The sequence below is a fragment of the Fusarium solani genome (genome assembly GCF_023522795.1).
Source record: "Fusarium solani strain SB1 chromosome Unknown bctg00000010, whole genome shotgun sequence".
In the NCBI taxonomy this organism is placed as follows: Eukaryota; Fungi; Ascomycota; class Sordariomycetes; order Hypocreales; family Nectriaceae; genus Fusarium; species Fusarium solani.
The window spans coordinates 1,041,329-1,055,759 of NW_027072147.1; the positions used below are offsets into that span (position 1 = coordinate 1,041,329).

Here is a 14,431-nt window from a genome sequence, read left to right on the forward strand (position 1 = left end):
GCCGGCGATCTGGCATAAGCGTCAGGACATAATCTCAAGCACGGTCCACGTGAATTCGTCTGCATTTCTTGGGTTCTGACAGCTGGGTTCTTCCCTGTACAGCATTGCCGTGTCTTGAAAGTCATGGTGTTGCCATTCTACTGCCGAAAAGTGAATGCATGTCTTGGCCTGGACCATCCTTACATGCACAAGATATACCGGGGTGGGAAAAGAGTCAAGATTATTAGGGTATTATACAAAAAACTCTATCTTCACATCCAATTTTGGTGGTCGTGTCTTCGTCCCAAGTCCAGCTTTAAATCACGCAACAAGGACCTTTTCCTGTGGTAACAAAGAAGTCCACCTCTCCCCCGGTTTCCGACTCCATAACTTCTTGAGAGACTCTATACCCTTGAGCAAGTTCCCAAACCCACTTCTCGCATGATGTCGTCGAAGCACCTTTTCGAAAAACGCCTTGTGCTCATCAAGCTGCGCGTCTGAAGCCGCCACAAAAGTAGTCCAGATGAGCATGTGCTCCACAGGAGACGTGTGTGGAATTTTCTTGAGCGACTCGATGAATTTTTCGAGGCGGGCCACGGAGCCTGGGTTACCTGGGACGGGCTCAAAGTTGAAAAACGCCGAGGTTTGGTCTGACATGACTTGCTGGAGATAAATGTCTCGCGCCTGGTACACGAGATCTGCGAATTGTGAAGATAGAGATGAGTGCTGGGGATATTGGTCTATGCAGTGGTTTAGACATCCGAATAGCTGGGCAGTCCGGGCTTGTGATGAAATCATCTCGAGGCCTGTTTCTTCGCCGAGGTGTGGAGCAGCGTAGACTCGAAGTCTAGACAGCATTGTTAGACGCGAGAATTACTCCATAAAGTGTTTGTCAACTTACTTGTGCAACTCTCGCATGATAAACTCGGCCAAGGTCCCAGTTCCAAGCCCTTCTTTGCCTCCAATAGCATCAAACGCTGACTCCATCATCCGGAACAGGACCGGAAAGTCAGAGCCACCAGTCACCAACACAGCTGTGATAAGCAACAAGAGACTTATCAGAACCGAGTGCTTCTCAGTTTGGTCAGCATTGACGAGCTCCTGTCGCTGTCGCAGGCCTCGGAGGGTGCGTCCACAGAGCTGGTACGGATCCGGGACGTAAAAGTCATGAATACCAAAGCTTCCGCCAAAGATGGTGTGCTGCTGGTTGTTGGCGTGTAGGTTATGGGACAGCTTATTCAGGTGAAAGTGAAAGGCCGAGACGGTGAGAACGGCGTCCATGACAAGTTCGTCGGTCTGGGCTAGAGGGAGTAGTATGTGACGCCAGTCGTTGAGTACGCCGTCAATGGCGACCATCTCGGTCGAGATGTACTGCGAGACTGAATTTCGTTAGAAGTTGAATATGACGGTTCAGTGGAAATCACATACAGTGTAGAAACAAGTTTCTCTTCCATCCCGGTGTGCTCTGGGGGATCTCCTGAAGAAAGACACTGCAAAAGTTGGTGTGATCCTCTAACCAACCAATTCCTCCAGGGACGAGGTCCTGGACGTCTGATACGATGAATTCGATGTCGTCATCGTCTTGCTCCTCAGTCTCGCCATCAAGCTGCGTGCCTGTCTTATCCGATAAGACAAGATTCACCGTGGAAGTCGACTTTGAGGGTATCGTGTCATGTTTGTCGTTTCCGGAAAGACTCCATGAATTCCTACCACTGCTGTTAGCAAGGACAGCATAGACGGCCTCTCTGCGTATGCGCACTCTTCATATACCCTCTCGATGGTCTTTCCAGCCCACTTGCCCCTCGCAGCAACACCCTTGTTGAATCGATGACGAATCCCAAGTCCACTGCACTTTAGACCACGAGAGGCGCATTTGTTGCAGCTAGGCTCGGTGCGGTCGCAGTGAATGCGTCGTTTCGAGCACTCGTGGCAACCTATGAGAGTCAGTGATTGTTTCGACCAAGAATGAAGCTGTATTGACCCTTCGTCTTTGGTACATAGGGCCGTTTCTTTGGCGGCATGGCATTCACAACTCTTCAACCCCCCACGTTTGCTGGTGAGCAAATCGGATCGATCGACGCTGAACGGCGTGAGTTTATGGCCGTGGATCGCATGAACGGGCCGGGGTTTTACACAAGAAGGACGGGCCTCGTCTTTTTAAAATCCAGGCACATCACATGGATGTCCCCCAAACTTCCCCGCAGTGCGAGTGAACAGCTCCGCAGATTGGTTCGCGCTATTCTAGAAGCTAGCTTGGAAGCAGATGTTGGAGGCGAGGGGCTAGACTGTAATAGGAGGGTGAAGTGAGAGCAGCTCCGATTTTAGGCAAATGTGAGTGATGTCATTGGTGGATGTGTACAAGGGCGTCTTGAGGTGCTTGGATGGCCTCATTCTGTGACTGGCTAGAACCCCAAGGAACCATCTCCAACGGCCGACGATCGGATGTTTCTTGTATGACCTTGTTTGCGAATCTCCTCATCTTAGAGGCTATTGACCATTGTGGAGGCGAGCATTACTATTTAAAAGGACGTAATAACGTATCAATACTCTTTAAAAGGCTGTTGACTGTCGTGCTCGGACTGTTGTCATGTTCCGATGGAGCTGAGGCCCATTTCACGACGTGTCCATTCGAGCCACGCGCCAACACCTCATGATGCAGAGACTCGAGTGGCCGCATACACAACATCATGCATTACGCACAACCACAGTTTCGATATACTGGCATAATCACTGACAGAAATAATTAGGCGATTTTGGACATGCCCACTACCCTAGAGCGAGCCTGACACAACATTAAAACGACGGGCTCACCAAGACAGACTCAAAGGTGGTTATGCCTTTTTGTGTTGGGAATTAGAATATGGAGTGTTTCTTGATACCACGGCTCAATTAGGAAAAAAGGGATTGAGGGCAAGGAGAGGGCAAAAGTCTTCTTTTGGCCACTTAACATCATTAGTTGTGTATCAAGGCAAGGTTAGTTGAGAAAGGAAGAACCTTGTTTATATTTTAGTATTCCAAGTGGATATAGTCTTGCTATGTAAATATATCCTTAAACCAGGAGATTGCTTGTAGAAATGCTTGTTCCTTAGCAAAACGCTGTACGGCTATAGAGGGATCACCTCGCACCGCAAAGCCATGCTCCACGCCGGAAAAGAGAGTAATTTGGTATCGCTGACCTGTTTTGGCAAGAATCCTCTCCGACTCGTGACGCTTTTCGACAGTGAAGATGTCATCATTCTCGGCTGCAGCAACCGACAACGGCCCAGAAATAGCAGCCAGCTCGTCGGCTTCGACAAAGGAAGGGTGAGCGATGAAGCCACACTCGATATCATGCTCGTAATGACGAACGACGTACTGAAAACGCGATTAGTATTGTTAAATGGTATGCGGAGACGATAATGCAAGGAATAACAAGGAACTGAATCTCACCTTGGCTCCCAGGCAGTAGCCGACGGCACCAATACGAGTCAAGCCGAGAGACTTAAGGTGAGCAATGCCATTTAGGATAATTGGATCGATGGCCTCTGGCGTATGAGGGTTGCTTCCGTTGGACCCGTGAGATAGCCAACCCATAATGTCAAAATCGTCAGGCATGTGAAAGTGCGCAGGATCACCATTGAAGATATCCAAGACCAGAGTAGTATAGCCTTGGGCGGCGAATAAGTCGGCCATGAGTTTACTGTTTTGCCATATCCCGAGGATATCTGGTACATAGAGGATGCCCACTTTGAGCGACTCTACCTGCTTGGGCGGCGTGGCTAGGTAGGCGTCGACCTGACCGTCGAGAGCAATGAGGTCTCCGGTGGGTTCGCCTCTGTCCTTGGATGAGCATTTGGTTTCGGCATTATCTGCGACTGTGGACTTACTCATGGAGGCTCCCAAGGGAACAACACCGGCTGGGAGGAAACGAGGACATGCTTGGCGTGCCGTGCTTGCTTAGAACTTGACTTGCTAGACAAGATATGGTGACTTGGATGACAGAAGATGGGGTAGCACAGCAGCAGCTTAATTTAATCCTTCCCACAACTCCCAGTTGGGAGCCGCATTGAGACCACGACAAGGCCAGGACGGATTGTCGGTACGGATCACGGCCCGACGTGTATCGTCGGCTAGGGCACCGTGCAGTTGGTAGGCGCAGCGGTTGCCGATCGGCACCACAAATGGAAGCCGGCAGGATCGACGAGTGACTTCTTGCCATTCATCAGGTAACACAAGATGGATGCCACAGGTAGAACATGGGTGGATAGGTGAGTCGTGAAATATTGAACCGCTCCTTGATCCTCCAACACCTACATACCCAACCCAACCTAGCCCCCCGAACTAGTATCGACCAATCCTTGCATTACCAATCTACTGTCATAGGGACTGTGCACACGATCATCATGTTTGCAGACATCACAAAGCCGCCAGCCCCGCTTCCCACCTCGCAGCTCACGACGCTGAGCAAGGGCATGTTCTTGCTGCCTCCCCTCTCGCGGCGTGGTCATGGGCCCGGCCTGATCATCCTGCACCGACACTTAGAGGATCCATTGGCTTTTTATGATGGAGCGCCGTTACCCTTGCTCAAATGGGCCGAAGAGGGATACGCTGTTGTGCAACTGGATCCCACCTCTTTCGACGGCAGGCCGGCCGAGGATGTACTGCGTGAGGCTGTAGAGGCCCTCAACCAGTGTTCCCAATGCGATCCAAAGGGCAATGTTGGCCTGGTGTGTAAGTAGAAGTCTCTGCCTCGCCCTCGTCCCAACGCTGACCATCCACAGCCTACGAGCCCGATCTCTGGAACCAAGCAGCCCCGGCCCTGGCCCAAATCCCCCAGGTCATTGCTGGCATCACTTATGTTGACGCATCCACCCTCGACAACCTCGTGGCAGTCAAGATCCCCACATTGAACCATGTAGCTGGAAAGGCTGGTCCGTCCGCTGCGTCCACCAAGCAACAGGGCGTCACCCAGTACCAATATCCCACGGTGAAGAGCTACGGATTTGCAACACCCGCCAGTGAGCATTTCCACTACATCACAGAATCCATTTCGCATACGAGGAGCCTCCAGTTCCTCAAACCACTGATGAGCGGTCCGAACTTCGACCTAGAAGCAATTTGGGAAGAACATACCTACTACGAATTCGCTGACCGCTCTGTTGAGCATACAATGAGCACCATGGTGCAAGAGCCCTATGTAAACCATGTTCCCACGGTATGTTGATAGCTGTGACGCTCATACTGGACCGGACTGACACTGCTGCAGTTGACTGGCGGAATTGGCCGCCAGAAACTGACAAACTTCTACCGACACAATTTCATATTCAATAACTCTGCCGATACTGAGTTGGAGCTCATTAGCCGCACCCTAGGCATAAACACCGTTGTCGATGAGTTCATCTTTAAATTCACCCACGATCGAGAGATTGACTGGCTGTGAGTCACTCGCACACACATTGAGATAAATCACAGGCCGACGGTTTTGCTGATACGTATCTACAGTATTCCTGGAGTACCTCCCACAGGACGAAAGGCAGAAGTGCCCTTCACAGCTGTTGTCAACATCCGCGGGGATAGACTGTACCATGAACACATCTCTTGGGATCAGGGCACTGTCCTGAAACAGCTCGGCTTGATGCCCGAGTATCTACCTTTTCCTTACGATCTGCCCGACGCGAAGGCAGGCTCATTTGAGTATCGAGTCCCCGTCGCCGGGCCAGAGGCTGCGGTGAAGATGAGGGACAGGAACGGCGTGCCATCCAACGAAATGTTCAAATTTGAGGGAAGAAAAATGGAGGACAAGTAACCGATCATGGCAGAAGAGTTTGAGTATTATTAGCTAGTAAACTGTGCCTTGCATATCAGTGCGAATGTCTATGATTTCAGTAAGTTGTCATGTGCAAGGATAAGGTCAGTCGTGGTGGTGCTGGAGCCTCTTGAACTTGTCAAGCAAGCGTGGATATAGATGCTTATCACTGATCCGACGAGATTTGCACGGTTTATTACTTTAAAATCAGTTACCTCTGCAAGTGGCATCCGCAATCTGGCCTTGTCTTGGAAGCAATTGTTTGTGAGTTAGCATAGCCAGCTGAGAGTTGATGGCTGAGACTTGAAGGCATGAACTAACTAGATGAAGCTAACTCTATAGCTTTAAACTCTTCTGCAAAAAACATTCTGACATGTGTGTCCTCGGACGCATGCGCAATAACTTCTATTTCCTTTTCATCAAGGTCAAAAGCAGCAAGCTCATCCATATAACTCTGTAACCGTTCTTTTCGGCCGCTCGTAGTCACCACCCGAATCTCCTGTTGAATCACCCACTTGAGTAAGATGGTTGACTCGCTCACGCCATACTTTTCTGACAACGACTTGATGATGCCGTTGACTGGGCCAGGTTGGGGATTCGTGAGAGGAACAAGACACCCAAAGGCTTCCATCGGGATCCCTTTCCCTGTAAGGTATGTCTTGAGATGGGACTGTGGTAGGTAAGGGTGCATCTCGACCTGGTTAACCGCCGGCCGTATCCTCGCTGTCTCGAGAAGGGTGTCGATGTGCTGCTCGCTGAAACTCGAGACCCCGATGTTTCTGGCAAGGCCTTTGTCTACGCAGACCTCCATCTTGCGCCATGCTTCCTGAAGATGAGATGGAGATGTGGCTGGGAATGGGGCATGTATGAGATACCTGGAGGGAGACGGTCAGCTCTGCAATGCGTGGGTGAGAGGGATTGAAGGGGAAAGGAGATAACTTGCATGTCCACGTACGATGCCTTGAGATTGGCGAGGGTATCTGCAAGAGATGACTCTGGATCGTCGAGATTTAGAGTCTTGTTGGTGATAAACAGCTCGGATCTTGGCACCCCTGACTCCTCAAGGGCGACCCCCAGCTCCCGTTCATTGTTGTACACTTTTTTTTAAGTCACGTCAGTACAAGAAACAATTCATGGCTCGTCAAAGGCTTACTTTGGGCCGAATCTATGTGTCGGTACCCTACTTCCAATGCCGTCTTTATCCCATTGACGATCTTGCGGCTAATGTCCTGTCGACTCCCCTCGAACCATAGCGTCCCCAACCCAAAGGCCAGAGGGAAGGGAGCGGTACTTGCTGCTGGGTGCTGCATCATGTGTGTGTAGTTATTGACAGTGTATGTATCGGACGCTCAATCTCACTGGGGCTTTATCAATCGATGGAAGCTCGCAGTTAACCCAGCCGACATCATCTCCTTGAGTATGTCCGCATATCAACGAACCTGACTCGTAGCTGACTGAGCTGGCGGATATGTTCCTAGTACATTACCCGAAAGATTGGCGGAAATGACCTGATGTTGATATAGGCTTGACAAGTCCACTTATCTGGGGTAAACCTCCTCGGATCTCGGCCCGTGAGTTACACCTCGGGCCATGATAACTACCAGATGTCAGATGAGCCTCAAGGCGGAATTAGTGCAAAGGAGACCCACCTCCCGGTCTCTCAGGGGATAGGCAATGTCGAACAAGGTGTCTGAACTCATCTAGTCCGTACTTGGCCCTGCAAAGAGTAACAACAATAGCCAGTCGTGAAACTCGGTCTTAGGGGGCCAGGGAAGCCCAGTGGAGGTACCACGGCGAGAGGATAACTAGCTATTGATCCTGACTGTCCACTCCAGCGACACTGATACCAATGTTATCCTGCTAAAACGATCTTATTCAATGTCAATTAAGGCGCGTCGGTATCTCAAACACCAACAATGGACCCTCAACACCAGAGGAATAGTCGCAGCGATCATCCAGTGCCAGACTCTCGGGTCCAATGCCAAGTCTGACATCCCTCATCCGACAACCCCTACCCGACAGCTGGAGGCATTCTCATTATCAATGACGTCTCTGGAAGAGGCCATCAGCCACCATCATACTCAATCCATGGCGGTCGCATAAAACCCAACACCGTAAAGGCCGTAACCCAATTGACTCTCATCGCTTGCACGCAGACATGCAGCTGTAGTCTCGTTTCCCCGCGTTTCTAGCTTCGCTTGTTTGCGGGGGAGATACGAAGGAGTAGGCGACCCAGATAACGGAGCTTTTTCTAGCTCCAGACAAGCTTATCTGTGGGAATATCCCGGGTACACTATCAGTTGCGTAGGGAGGAGCCCGGAGGAGATCCGGCCGACGATATGAATCGCAGGCTAGTTAGCAAGCGAGCATCGGCGGGGACATGGTGATATCGCCTTGATGCTGTGGTGATGGTGATTGACTCATATATCGGCCGTTCGGGCTGTTTGATCCATCATCTCCATCTTCACGGCAGCCTCGCACACAACCCTGAGTAGCAACAATGACAAGCGACATCCCCAAAGCCCTCGACGACATCGAGATGAAGCGCAAGCCCTCCGACGCAGACGTCCAAGAGGGCATCGTCGACGACATAGCGGTCGAGTACTCGGACGCCTACTACCGCAAGCTCCTCTGGAAGATCGACCTCTGGCTTCTGCCCCTCATGTGGATCTGCTACGGCACGCAGCAGACGGACAAGACGTCCCTCAGTGTGCAGGCCGTCTTTGGCATCCGCGAGGACACGGGCCTCGTGGGCGAGCAGTTCAACTGGCTGAGCACCATCTTCTACCTCTCGTACATGGTCTGCGAGGGTCCCGGCAACTGGCTCATGCAAAAGTGCCATACGGGCAAGTTTCTGTCCATCGTCATGGTTCTCTGGGGTGTCATTGTACTGTGCATCGCTTTTGCAAAGAACTTTGCCCATCTCATGATTCTTCGGACTTTTCAGGGCGCCCTTGAGTGCACCATCTCTCCCACCTTTATGCTCATCACCGGCGCGTGGTATACCTCCCAGGAGCACACTCTGCGCTCTCTGATCTGGGGAACCTCGAATGCCGGCATGAACATCCTGGCTGGTCTTAGCATGTACGGTATTGGTCTCCATGCCGAGAAGCACCCTGGCGGTCTGGCTGCTGTAAGCAACCCCTGCCCCCCTGTAAATCGAGCGTATAGCTAACCCACTTGACCCTGAAACAGTGGAAGGGCATCTCATTCTTGCTCGGAGCTTTGACGATTACCTGCGGCATCCTCGTCTGGTTTGTGCTCGGAACTCCTCGTGAGGTCCGCTGGCTGAGCGAGGATGAGAAGCGCGCCGCAATCGCCCGCGTCGTCGCCAACCAGACGGGATCTGATCGCGAGAAGCGATCCGAGTTCAGGTGGGAGCAGGTCTGGGCCACGTTCAAGGGTAAGCTATCCAGACCAAACCGAATAAACACTACTCACATCGTGTCTAGACCCCCAGACCTACTTCTTCTTCTTCGTCACCATCATCAACGCTCTCCCCAATGGTGCCAACACGACCTTCTCCAAGCTCATCTGGAAGTCGTTTGGCTTCACGCCTCTGGAGACTCTGCTCAAAGGGTCCACACCCTACTACTGTGTGAGCATCTGCTGGTTCCTAGTGGTCGGCTATGTTACTCTCAAGAAGCCAAACCTTCGATGTAGGTTACCGACGCCTTCTATTGACTCCTAGCTAACAAAGACCAGTCGTCATGATGATGTTTTCCCTCGTGCCGGCCTTCTCGGGAATGATGGCTCTTGCATTCTTGCCTAAGGATGGCATGAAGTGGACGAGATGGGGCATGTATATCCTGCAAGTCTTTGGATCACTCCCTGGACTCAGTGAGTCTTATTCCATCCTGCTAGCATTGATGATATCACATCTTGCTCACCGCTTCATCACCAGTGATCTGGACCTTCCTACCATCCAACGTCGCAGGCCGAACCAAGAAAACAGTCACGGCCACTATTCTCTTCATCGCTTACTGTGTCGGTAACGCCGTCGGAGCCCAGATGTTTGTTGCCTCGGATGCGCCCAGATACATTCGAGGCCTTACCGCTTGCGCCGTCCTCTACTGTGTCGAGTTCTGCAGCATGGGAACGTGGCGAGCCTACTGTGAGTACCCCGAGACGCTTCCTGTCTAGCCTAGACTAACTCTGTTCCTCAGACATGTGGGAGAACCGTCGACGAGCCAAGTTGATTCGGGACCAGGGCATTTCTGAGGAGGAGAGCCTGCGCCTCGGAAAGGAGAATGCGGAGGCTGACATGACTGATCGGGAGAACATTCACTTCAAGTACAAGTATTGATCGATGTTGAGGATTGTGATAGAGACAGGCTGCTAGTGGTAAAATTTTGTGCATAAATTGTCCCGTGTCTCTAGGGGAGGCTGAGGAAGGGGGAAAGCTCCGAAACACATCAAATATTACTACCGAAATTGCCATGGCTGATGAGCAATGTAATCTCCTATTCGGCACCTTTAATGTCCCGGATCTAGCTGGTTCAAAGATTTACCCTTATCCTTGCCATGTATGTCATCGTTGTGTCGGTATACTGGTTCATCACAGCGCTTCCCACGATGTCAGCTCTTCAGGGATGACACCACGCTGGGGCTAAACATCTTCTTTCAACCTCTCTCAGTTACTATAACTTATTCATTTTGAGAGTCGCGCTCATTATTCAACATTCAATTTTATCAGTGAAGCTGATCATAATTAATTTTCGCCTACGCCTTGCCACCGCTAAAGATATTGCCGATTCTGACAAGCTCATCCCAACGCTGATCCTTCTGAACCTCGATAGTACCTTCCGGCGTGATAACCTTTATCTCTTGAACCGCCTTGGCCCCGAACTCGTAAGTCTCGTCGTTGTTGACAAAAGCAACCAGGATCCGAATCCAGTCAGTCATGAGTTGCCTTTCCTTAGGTGTTGGACCGTATGATATCGAAAAGCTGCTTTACCGTTAAACCATGCCCGCGAAAAAATTGAGGCGACTCGACGTACTTCCAAAAGGGCTTATCCATTGCGTGTGCAACTCCAAATGACAGCGGCGCTACTGTCTCATCGATAAACGATAATCGGTAGGCGATCTGATAGCGCCATACGGCGCGGAGGCTCACACCATTTTCTTCCAGGTGCTTCACCAGTGCTCTTGACGGCGCTCTAACCTGACCATCAGACACGATGTTACCTAGAAATGGGTGGATCAGCCTACCGATGACGCTTTTTGTTGAAGGGAGTGTCTTACCAAAGAGCTTCTTCCAAAGAGCCAAGTCGTTGGATGTCGGCAGTGGATAGCAGTCAATTGCTCTGTCTGTGACTTCCGGCGCATAGTAGTTCATCACCTGGATCTTGAGAGACTCCAGAGTTGGTTCTTCTGGGCTATTATATGTAGAGTATAGAGTCTCCTCGTTGGCAACTTCGCCGATAAGAATCTTGTATCCCCTGGCCTTGAACTCGTCGGCAAATTCTTTGCTCTGGAGATATTCCATCATTCCAGAGTGAATAAAGAAGTCATCAGTGACTGGACGGAAGGTGTGGTGCGTCAACTTGGGGATGGCTTCGATCAGTTCCTGGACGCCGAGTTTCCTCAGGGATGCAAGCTTCTTATCGGCAGGCCACGATTCTTGAATCCTAAAGTGCCTGCACAACTCATCAAACTGAGCCTGTGTATCCTTCAGGGACTTAGGCTGCGCGGGTATCGCATTCGAATCCATAAAGATGCGTCGGAATAAGGGAGCCCCTTGACTCGGCCGGCGGAATTCGTGTAGCATTTGAGCCTCGACGCTGTAGGCCCCGGCGCTGCGACCTGCGAGTGTGATGTTTTCCGGATCGCCTCCAAACAGAGAGATGTTTTCCTTGACCCATTCTGCCGCCAATCGCTGGTCCCAGAGCCCAAAATTTCCTCCAGAGACGCCCCCGCTCTCCTTGACTAGATCCTGACCTGCGAGGAAGCCAAATATGTTAAGACGGTAGCCTATGGCCACGACAATGGCGTTCAGACCACCGGTGGAAATGAGCTCTGTAGGATCCATGCCAGGTTCTTGTGAAGGGTCACCCATCTGGAACCATCCACCGTGCAACCAAAGCATGACGGGCCACTTGCTCTGCCTTTCGTCTCCCACAGGAGTCCATATGTTGACAAAAAGGCAGTCCTCGCTGTACGCTCCATCGCCTCCCTCGGCCTTCCCGACGTGGAATGCCTTCTGGGGGCATACGGCTCTAAACTTGGTGGCATCAAATGGGCCGCCTGCGTCACTTCCGTAGGTGTAACCTGACGGGAGCGGTCTCGGCTTGCGCCAGCGATGCTCCCCGGTCGGAGGAAGAGCATAGGGTATACCGGCATATCGGCGCGACTTCTCGTCAAGTTGGAGACCACGGATGACTCCCTTGCCGCCCAGATCCAGATCAAAGGGCTTTTCGTTGTACGAGATTGTGTTTCCCATCTTGATAGTGTGATTTGAGTACAAATTGCCGGACAACGATGGGAAACGCAGCCAAGGAATATTCCGAGGAATTGATGATTGAATCATCTACACTGGTCGTCGTCAATCCGTTTGTCGGCTGCCGAGATCCGTTCCTTATCGGCGGCGGGCCGGCCCCCGCACGGATCTCCGGCCGAGGATTCGGGTAGATACCAGCGGGGCGGACCTTGTTCTCACTCCGGGCTACGCAACCTGGCGAGTCTTCTGAATAGCTAAGTAGACCCTTGTCAGACACCATAGAAGGGGGAGCGATGCTCAACAGGTCGCATCTCAGATCTTGACTAACACCAGCCCCTACGCATGAACAAATTGCTCGCAACAGTACAGAGAAGCAACCATGGGCAGCATCAAGGACAAACTGACGCCAGTGGATCTCTCCCACCACATCAACGTCAAGAGCAAGTCTCGCCATCCATCGCCACTCAAGGACATTATTAAGTTTATGGGCTATGATGGCATGATCAGCTTAGCTGGAGGTACCTTTTACAGGATAGCCACCAAGATTATTCGCTAACCATGCGCCCAAGGTCTTCCTCACCCCTCCCTGTTCCCTCTTGAGCAAGCCAAGTTTGAGTGCCTCGCTCCTCCCGCCGCCTCGTCTCAAAAGACGACTGAGGATGGGCTCGTGAGCCTCAACCTTGGCCGCGGGTCATCACCAGGGGATCTGGACCTCACGCAGTTTCTACAGTACGGTATGAGAAGCTCGCCCTGGTCTTGAGTAGCCATCATTAACTAACATTCTAATCCTAGGATCCGGTGCTGGTAACCGACAGATGATTCAACTTGCCACAGAGCTCACTGAGAGAGTGCACGCTCCGCCGTGCGAGTATGAGTGTCTCTTGCACCCGGGAAACACAAACGCATGGGCAAAGGTGGTTGGTCTGCTCTGCGAGGACAACGACTATGTCATTGTCGAGGAGTACACATACCCTTCGGCACAGGCGCTCTGGATCCCCCTTGGGATCAAGGCGGCTCCCGTGGCTGCCGACGCAGAAGGGATCCTGGCAACTAGTCTGCGGGATCTTCTCGAGAACTGGGACGAAAAGGCCAGAGGGCGGGGGCGACCCAAGCTGTACGCACTTTTTCGATCCAGGTGACGGGTTATATAAACTGACCATGTGCCTTTGCAGACTGTACCTCGTCTCGGTTGGCTCAAATCCAACTGGCATCACGATTTCAACACAGAGGCGCAAGGAAATCTACGCCGTTTCTGTTGAGTTTGGTATGTACACGGCTCATCTCTCTCGTAGTTCGTCTGCTAACACCATCTAGATTTGATCATCGTCGAAGATGATCCGTACTACTTTCTACAGTTCCCGGGATACTCGCCTCAAAAAGAAGACAAGCCATTCCAGCCAGTACCCACACAAGACTTCCTCAAGTCACTAACCCCGTCCTTCCTCTCTATGGACACCCAGGGCCGCGTCGTCCGCCTCGAGTCTTTCTCTAAGACGCTGTTCCCTGGCCTGCGACTAGGCTACTTTGTCGCCAACTCCGTCTTCACAGAGCGACTCCTCCGCGTGACGGAGGTCGAGACTCAGGACCCCGCAGGCCTCAGTCAGGCCTTTACGATCGCTCTTTTCAAGCACTGGGGAATTGACGGGTATCTATCGTGGCTGCAGAACCTGCAGTATCAGTACGAGACAAGGCGGAACTGGCTCCTCTCGGCGTTTTACGACCAGTTCACCGTCGTCCCGGCCACCGAGTCGCCGGTACCTACCGCCCAGGGCTATGTGGCCTGTCTTCAGGGCAAAAACGGCGAGCTGCGGCCGGTCTTCAGCTACGTAGACCCCGGGGCCGGCATGTTCGTCTGGTCCAAGTTCTACTTCTACGGGGTCCCCCGCTTCGCCGAGCTCGAGAGTCAGTCGCTCGAGGACCCGGAGCAGGCCTTTGCCCAGGAGCTTTGGGAAGCCTTGGCCGCGGGACTCGTGCTGCTGACTCCGGGATCATACTACCATGCCTGGCAGGGCGCCGACAAGGTCTCGACCAAGGCTCGAGAAGCAGATCCGCGGTCCGCCTACTTCCGATTTTCCTTTGCAACTCCAACGGTACGTAGAAAACCCCAGCGACCTGTAAGAGGACGATGCTAATACTGATGTGATTTAGAAAGAGCAGATTCACGAGGGCGTAAAGCGTCTCAGAAAAGTCGTGGGCCAGTTCTGGGAGGAGACAACATAAGGTACTAC

The 14,431-nt window shown here is 52.0% G+C and overlaps 6 protein-coding genes across 6 annotated transcripts; 3 read left to right on the forward strand and 3 right to left on the reverse strand.

Moving 5' to 3' along the window:
- Positions 1-300: 300 nt before the first annotated feature.
- MRS44_014401 (uncharacterized protein) lies at positions 301-3,849 on the reverse strand (the record flags this gene model as incomplete). The annotated part of the gene is made up of 6 exons (XM_065618391.1): positions 301-826; positions 881-1,358; positions 1,408-1,685; positions 1,739-1,913; positions 3,156-3,333; positions 3,409-3,849. 6 exons carry the CDS (start codon positions 3,847-3,849, stop codon positions 301-303), a joined length of 2,076 nt encoding a protein of 691 aa, XP_065474463.1.
- A 512-nt stretch (positions 3,850-4,361) lies between these two features.
- On the forward strand, positions 4,362-5,764 carry MRS44_014402 (uncharacterized protein; the record flags this gene model as incomplete). Its single annotated transcript, XM_046274165.2, has 4 exons — positions 4,362-4,689; positions 4,740-5,173; positions 5,225-5,394; positions 5,461-5,764. The coding sequence occupies 4 exons, from the start codon at positions 4,362-4,364 to the stop codon at positions 5,762-5,764; spliced, it is 1,236 nt and encodes a 411-aa protein (XP_046127468.2).
- A 316-nt stretch (positions 5,765-6,080) lies between these two features.
- On the reverse strand, positions 6,081-7,074 carry MRS44_014403 (uncharacterized protein; the record flags this gene model as incomplete). The annotated part of the gene is made up of 3 exons (XM_065618392.1): positions 6,081-6,639; positions 6,720-6,861; positions 6,918-7,074. 3 exons carry the CDS (start codon positions 7,072-7,074, stop codon positions 6,081-6,083), a joined length of 858 nt encoding a protein of 285 aa, XP_065474464.1.
- A 1,190-nt stretch (positions 7,075-8,264) lies between these two features.
- MRS44_014404 (uncharacterized protein) lies at positions 8,265-10,070 on the forward strand (the record flags this gene model as incomplete). The annotated part of the gene is made up of 6 exons (XM_046273011.2): positions 8,265-8,897; positions 8,960-9,167; positions 9,217-9,423; positions 9,470-9,604; positions 9,669-9,878; positions 9,931-10,070. The coding sequence occupies 6 exons, from the start codon at positions 8,265-8,267 to the stop codon at positions 10,068-10,070; spliced, it is 1,533 nt and encodes a 510-aa protein (XP_046127466.2).
- A 416-nt stretch (positions 10,071-10,486) lies between these two features.
- MRS44_014405 (uncharacterized protein) lies at positions 10,487-12,206 on the reverse strand (the record flags this gene model as incomplete). The annotated part of the gene is made up of 3 exons (XM_046271456.2): positions 10,487-10,712; positions 10,765-10,951; positions 11,009-12,206. The coding sequence occupies 3 exons, from the start codon at positions 12,204-12,206 to the stop codon at positions 10,487-10,489; spliced, it is 1,611 nt and encodes a 536-aa protein (XP_046127465.2).
- A 376-nt stretch (positions 12,207-12,582) lies between these two features.
- Positions 12,583-14,423, forward strand: MRS44_014406 (uncharacterized protein; the record flags this gene model as incomplete). The annotated part of the gene is made up of 6 exons (XM_046273010.2): positions 12,583-12,721; positions 12,773-12,937; positions 12,996-13,317; positions 13,376-13,467; positions 13,518-14,293; positions 14,352-14,423. The coding sequence occupies 6 exons, from the start codon at positions 12,583-12,585 to the stop codon at positions 14,421-14,423; spliced, it is 1,566 nt and encodes a 521-aa protein (XP_046127464.2).
- Between the last annotated feature and the right edge of the window lie 8 nt (positions 14,424-14,431).